Here is a 7542-nt window from a genome sequence, read left to right on the forward strand (position 1 = left end):
TTGAAGTTTCATATGTAACCATTTAAAAAGATATAATCTTTATATATGGTTTAAAACTTGTAACAATTTAATTCATGAACTTTAGTATTTATCAATTTAGATCTTTATATTTTAAGTTGGTAAAAGATTTTAGTCCAACCTAAAAAATTTCATCAGTCAAAGTGTAAACATTCATATTTAGTACGTGAAGATGGTTTAGTAACTATAGCTTTAAAACACGTGTAAAATAAAACATAATGAAACAAATATTTCTCTCATATACATAAGCTATGAATGTGTTTCTCACCATTAAATTTAATCTCGTATTGGAAGGCATATGAACTTATTGAATTTAATCTCATAACGTTTATAGCATACTTTCTAGAAACATATTAAATATGTGTTTGAGAGTGATGCTGGAATCAGTGATTTTAGAAAAAACAAATTTAAGTATAATTGATTTTTCAAAATCATCCTCAAAGCGATACTATAAAAATCAATTTTCTAAATGCCAAAATCACTCCCAAACACGTCCTAAAACCACCTTAAATTTACTTGCAAGTACTTTAAATGTTTCTTGAATTTAAAAACATATTTTAAACTGTGAAATCAAAACACAAAAAACGTGAAAATTGACAGTCAACAAATAATTCACAATAGCACCGTACATTGATCATGACTACACGAAATGCATCTAATTTGAGAAATTGAAAATTTTGTACTAACTACTTATTGATGATGAAACGCAACTCCTCTAGTCAGTTCTTTTCTTAGGCCAACAATTCCTCCTCTTTGCCATTTGTCTCTGTGAACTTCTTTTGCCTTCAACCATTGCCACAATCCATTGAGGTTTCCCAATTCGAAAAAGAATATACCCAACAAATATTCCAAATACCATTCCACATCCATACCCCATGAACACAACTTTCCACCAAAACCCTTTTCCAAAAATGTCATCTTCTTCGTCATGTTGTAGTTGAGGTTTAGGATCCTTTTCTGCATCACATTTTGGCAGAGGAAACCCACACAGTCCAAGGTTTCCGATGTACGAAGAATTCTCGAAAGTAGCAAACTGTTTTCCTTGGGGAATTGGTCCTGAGAGCTGATTTTGTGAGAGATTCAAAAAGGAGAGAAATGTAAGAACAGCCAACTGAGGAGGAATGTTACCAGATAGTCTATTCGAAGAAAGATCTAACCATTCGAGATTGTTCAGATTCCCAAACGACGTAGGAATTCTGCCTGTAAGCTTGTTGTGTGAAAGGATGAGACCTTTTAGAGATATGAGCATCCCAATTGACTTTGGTACTTCTCCACTAAAATTGTTACTCGACAAATCAATAGCTTTGAATATAAGTAGAATTCTTTCCAACTTTAGTTCCAACCCTTTCAATGATACCACCACTGTGTCTTGATAGAAAGGTCGAATGGCAGATTCAAATGAAGGGTGCAGTTTTTGGTTTCTCGCTTCAACTTGTTTCATGGCTATCAAGTTTTTAAACAAGTTTGACGGCAGTGGCCCGCTGAAATAATTGCGTGACAGATCAATGATTCGCAGGTTTGGAAAAGAGTGCCGTGTCATGGAGTTGTTGATATGACCATAAAATCGATTGGATCGAAGGATAAGAACTTGCAAACTCGACGCAGATTGTAACCAGTGAGGGAAGTAACCTGTTATCTTGTTATTCCCAATGTTCAAAACTTGAAGATTCTCACAGTTCAACAAAGATGGTGGCAGTTCTCCTTCCATTTGGTTGTTGTTCAAATCAAGGCTTCTCAATTGACTTCCTCTCGAAAAAATGGTCGGAATAGTCCCAGAAAAGTTGTTACTTTTCAAATCCAATGCTGAAAGATAAGTCATGTTTGTTAGACATGGGGGAATTGTACCACTTAGGTGATTATTAGAGAGAGTTAGGATAGTAATGTAGGTGGCATGACAGATTGAAGGGGGAATTTCTCCAGTCAACTGATTTTCTGAAGCAGTGTAAACAATAATCACTGGAGGTGGGATGAGAATAGCACCGGAAAAGTTGTTCCTTTTCAATTCCAAAAACTGAAGCGCATTCAAGTTGAACATACAAGATGGAATTTCACCACTCAAGCTATTATTGGACAAATCTAGGAAATTAAGGTTGGTGGCTTGGCAGATTGAAGGATGGATATTTCCACTAAGTTGATTATTTGAAGCACTAAATCCGTACAATAATGGTGATAGCATAAGAATGGGTAGCTTATTGAACAAGTTAAAATCAAGAATGAGCTGGCCAAGATTATTCAAAGTGATGAGAAGCTCTATTCCTGAGGACAAAAAATTATGAGAAAGATCCAGGGTAATCAGAACACTCAATTCAGTAAACCACTTGGGAATTTCCCCTTGAATTTGATTATCTGAAAGGTTTAGATGGTTCAAGTTCTTCTGATGTCTTAAAAAGTAGGGGAATTTTTCTAATTTTAAGGAGCCCATATCAATGCGAACAAGATTACTCCCAAAGCTAACATTGGTATAGTGTACTGAAAGTTGGTTATTGTTGGAAATTTCAAGCCATGTCAGACTTTTAATTCTCAACATCATGTTTAAATTCAAAACCCCACTTAAGTTATTCGACCCCAAGAGTAAAGTTGTAAGATTCGGTTGTGTATAAATAGACTCAGAGATTTCACCTTGCAAGTTGTTTCCACTTAAACCAAGAAACTCCAAGGAGTTGGATATGAAATCCCCCATGGAAACATTGAAATTGTTACGAGAGAGATCCAGGTAGTTTAAGCGAGGCAGTTCATATATCCAACAAGGTATGACACTAATGAATAAGTTGTCTTCCAATCTCAAATCAATAAGATTTTTCAAAGAAACATTTGCAGGCAAAGAACCTGAAAGGAAATTAGATGAAGCTGCCAAGTTGGAGAGCTGGGTGAGGTGGAAAACAGAATTTGGCAGCTGACCCTCAAAAGAATTTGAATCGATTACAAAATTAGTCAGCTTTTGAAGGTTATTCCATGTATCCGGAAGTTGGCCATTCAACTTATTTCCAGAGAGAACAATGGAATTGAGCTGTGTAAGGTTTCCTATTGATTTTGGAATTCCACCGGTGAACTTGCAGAATCCGAGGTCTAAATACCTCAACAACTTGGCATTACCAATGGAGTTAGGAATCTCTCTTGAAAAATTAGTTGATCCAAGATCTAAAATTTCAAGAGATTTACTCCAATTAGTGATGGGCAGATGTCCCTTGAGTTCATTGTTAGCATCAAGCTGTAACACACGCAAACTTGGAAGACTCATAATGTGGGCTGGAAAATTCCCACTCAACCCACACAAAGAAAGACGAAGAGAAGCTAAAGAGAGAGAGAGGTTGGTAAAAGAAGTGGGTGTGATGCCTGAGAGATCCACACCAGCAACTGCAAAATTCCTTAAATTGGTTAGGTTGTGAACGAGCTGATTCATAACAAAGTTGGAGAATTTGAGGTAATTCGAAGAAAGATCGAGAGAAACCAACTTAGAAAAATGTGATATTTCGATTGGAACGTCCCCTTTAAAGGAGGATGAGGAAAGATCCAGAACCCTCAATTTCTGAAACGTTCCGAATTGAGGGGAGAGTGGAGATAAATTAAAAGAGTTGGAAGAAAGATTCAAACTTTGGAGGTGGGAGAGAGTGAAAAGAGTGCTGTTGGGATGGAGAGTTCCAGTGAGCCAACTGCAGCTGATGTCAAGTCCAATGACATGGCCTTCTCCTTCTTCATCGCACTCCACGCCATCCCATGAGCAGCAATCCGTGCTCTCCTTCCATGTCGCTGTCTTTGGATAAAAAGTTTGCCCCCACAACTTACTGCAACTACTTGACGAAGATTCATTCAATGAAAACCCTTTCTTGAACTCCAATAGAGCCAAGCTTTCTTTTGGATCACAGAGATGATGAGAATTGACAAGAAAATTGCAGAGAAAGCAGAGAAGGAAGAAGCTGCACACTTGATATATTAGCACAGCCATGATAAATGCCTGCCAAACTGTGCTTTTAGCTTCAAGTTTTTATATTGAGTTCTTTATTTTTTCTTTTTAATTGCATTTTAATTATAAATTGTAGGGTATTTGTAGTAGGTAGCAAAAAATATTTTATGTATTTCAGAGAATGCCACCAGTTTTTAAAATTTTCAAATATTGCAAAATATTTAAATTTTTATTTTCGGAATTTTTATTATTTCAATTTTACCTTTATGATATCTGATATACATCTAATCTACATCTGATGTATATCTGTATCTGATATACATTTAATTTATATATGATGTACATTCGATGCACCTCTGATATACTTCCGATATACATCTAATGTACCTCTGATATACATCTAATGTACACCTGAATCTGGTCAATATTAGGATATTCATTAAAACAGTTTAGACTTGTAATCAAGTTAAACTCCCTCGATCCAAATCTTACAAAGTTCCCATTTAGGTTTAATATCAATGTATCTTGTGGGCTATTTTCAGATATTTGGCGAATTAGATGCACTAATTTTAAAAGATTTCTATTTGGGTTGGTGCTAGCATATTGAAAATGTTATCTATTTATTCTAATTTTGAATATTGTTGCACTTTTGAATTAAAATACCATATTTCATTCATCTGTTAAAGTAAAATCAACATCATATCATATTTAAATCAGATTATTACATCAATAGTATATCAGACAATCATATCGGTAGTATATCAAACAGTCATTTCAGTAGTATATCAAACACTCATATCAGTAGTATATCGGACACTCATATAAATAGTATATCACATGTATATCAGATATACATATCAGTAGTATATCACACACTCATATCAGTAATATATCACACACACACTAGTATATCACATTTATATCACATGGAAATCAGAGGAAAATCGAAATGTAAGGTTTTCTGGACTCGGATTTGGGCCTGCATGGCAATGTTGTCATTTAATACATGAGCCTCATTTTATTTTTGAAAAAATGCTATATTTGAAAAACGAAAACATAGTTGCTATTTTACTAATTTTGCTATATATATATATATATATATATATTTTTTTTTTAAGTTGGCCTTAAATTATAACACCTTTCTTTTTATTTCTTTTTCATTCAGCACGTGAAAAAGAAAAAGAAAGAGAAATATTTGGTTTATTTATTTATTTTATATTTTGGACAAGCATTGGTGGAAGACAGCTGGCCTAATGAATTTGGACAAATTTCAATGACTTCAATCGTTTGGACAATTTCCAAGTTATTTTCGACCATTCAAAATATTTATGAATTTAGAAGTGAGTTGATTTGACAATTTACAAATCATTTTAGATAATTTTTCTGATGGCAGTGAATTGTGGATTTTTTATTTAACTAATTAATTACCTAGAACGAATCTATATCTAATTACATAATCTTTTATAATTATTACAATAATTTTTATCATGAAATATAAATAATATAGCCTATCTATTATTATTAATAGAATATTATATCATTTAAAATTTTATTAATGATTAAAATTAGTTTTATACAATTTTTTGTTTTATAAAAATTGTTAATGTTTTATATTAACCTATCTATTAATTCAAAAATAAAAGATATATTAGGGAATTACTAATAACTTTCAAACTTTTCATTCAAATAACACTTCAATATTATAAAATTTATGACGATTTCTTAAAAATTATAATAAACTCTTACAATAAAATAAGATTTAATATTTAATTTTGAAATAACTATTTTTTTTATTTTTTTTGTCTATTATTCATCTCAAATATTAAGTAACAAACATGCTAAAATTATTATAAAATTTGAATCTATTAGGACATTAAGCTAATAAATTTTAAAGCAGACACAAATATTCTAAAAGAAAAATAACATTAATTATAAAAGAATAATGGAAAAAATAGTAAGTAAAAACAAAAATCAAAAAATCTAGATCACATTTGTTAAAATAAAATTTTGCCTCGCCTCATCCTTATAAAAGAAACATCATTCACTACAATAATTTTAGGCTTTGCGACGATGAAATTCGTCGCTAAAGAGTAGAAATTCATTGCCAAAAGGTTTTTGCGACGAAAAAAAATCGTTGCCCAAGTCGTCCTTGTTGCCCCGTTGCGATAGGTTTTTGGTGACACAATCCTGTTTTTGTTGCCAAAGCTGGCTTCGGCGACGAAATCTAGGTTGTCGCCATAGCCTACTTTGGCGATGAAACCTGCATTTCAGTATTCGTGTCCAAGTGAGCAGCGAAGCCCGATTACATCCTGACGCCGTGTTTTGAGAACCTTGGCCTAGAGTAGAGGCAAGGTAGAGTTGTGGGGACCTAGAGTAGAGGCAAGCCGGCAAGAGTCACGAAAGAATTAAAATGCACGTACAGGTGACGTGCATTGCCGAGACAAGTTAGAATTCTGCATGCAAGTGAAGCTCGGTCGAGGAACGAAGAAGTTCGCCTAAGGTTCGACTAAGCCACAAAGGGTGCGAAAGGTGTATTGGGGCTAGAGTTCCTCGTAAGGCTTGCCATGGTCAAGCTTCAATCATGGCGCCGCACGGTTGAAAAATGTACGACCGTGACACTAGACATGCCTACAAAACCGACTAAGAAGAAAACAAAACTAAGAAAGAAAACTGATCTCTAAAGAAGCGACCTGGAGATCTCGAACTGAGAGTGAATTTGTCTGAAAGGGTGAAAAATGAAGACCTGAGGGGATACCTTATGTATACGATCCCAGAAGTGATCCTAGCCGTCCACGTAACTCACAACGAGCGACCACCGATCTAAGGGGTTGAAAACTGTAACCGCCGGTCAGAACGACTCGCCCAACAGTTTAAGGAACACTCCACCTCATATATCAAGTACGTAATTCTGTCTGAGAACGATCTACTATAGTTCGAGCTCATTCTAACTTGGGCGTCATAATATTTTTTTCCTGTGCAGGTCCCATTGTCGCTTGGGGTCGGACTTCGACAGCTTGCTCAATTAGCTAGTGACCGACCTGTAGATTCGGCGAAATTCTGCATCAACACCTAGTACGTGCGTACTTCAATAACTAATATATACCTTAATATTACTGACATAAACCTGAGTGTAAAATTGAAATAAACAAAAATCTAAAAATTAAGAATTCATAAATATTTTTCCATATAGGCGAAATTCAATAGAAGTTGCTCCATTTGAAAATATGACAAAATACTTAACCACCCATTACAAATATCCTAAATTCAAATGAGGCAGAGAATAGAAAAGAGAGAATTAGTCGGCTAATAAATTTTGATGTAGACTCTTTTGGAACTTCGTAGCAATCCCATCATCCTTTTTTGTCAAAACAAAATAAATATATTGTGGTTTCATTTTTGTTAGGGTTTGAAAAATCAACAAATTTGTTGAATTTAATTCCAACGTAAATGAGGTGAGGGAGGACATTAATTTCCTTGTCCAACAACGAAAATAGCATCGCCATCATTTCTCCCATTTGAATTTTCAACAAAGATTTTAAAATAAGGGTTCTTTTCATACATACATACATATATTCTACTGATTCATCTTTGACTGATTCATATTTGGATTTATTATTTCAATT

General features: G+C 34.0%; 1 protein-coding gene across 1 annotated transcript; it reads right to left on the reverse strand.

Annotated features, from left to right (window-relative positions):
- Positions 1-605: 605 nt before the first annotated feature.
- On the reverse strand, positions 606-4133 carry LOC111014630 (receptor-like protein 6). Its single transcript, XM_022289421.2, has one exon. It carries the CDS (start codon positions 3959-3961, stop codon positions 734-736), a length of 3228 nt encoding a protein of 1075 aa, XP_022145113.1. The 5' UTR covers positions 3962-4133; the 3' UTR covers positions 606-733.
- Positions 4134-7542: the final 3409 nt, after the last annotated feature.

Source organism: Momordica charantia, assembly GCF_013281855.1.
Source record: "Momordica charantia cultivar OHB3-1 chromosome 7 unlocalized genomic scaffold, Mcharantia_2.0 BLBB01000007.1, whole genome shotgun sequence".
NCBI lineage: Eukaryota > Viridiplantae > Streptophyta > Magnoliopsida > Cucurbitales > Cucurbitaceae > Momordica > Momordica charantia.

What these genes read in the sequence shown, in the direction of transcription:
- LOC111014630 (XM_022289421.2), bottom strand. Translation starts at nt 3,961, where the DNA reads ATGGCTGTGCTAATATATCAAGTGTGCAGCTTCTTCCTTCTCTGCTTT.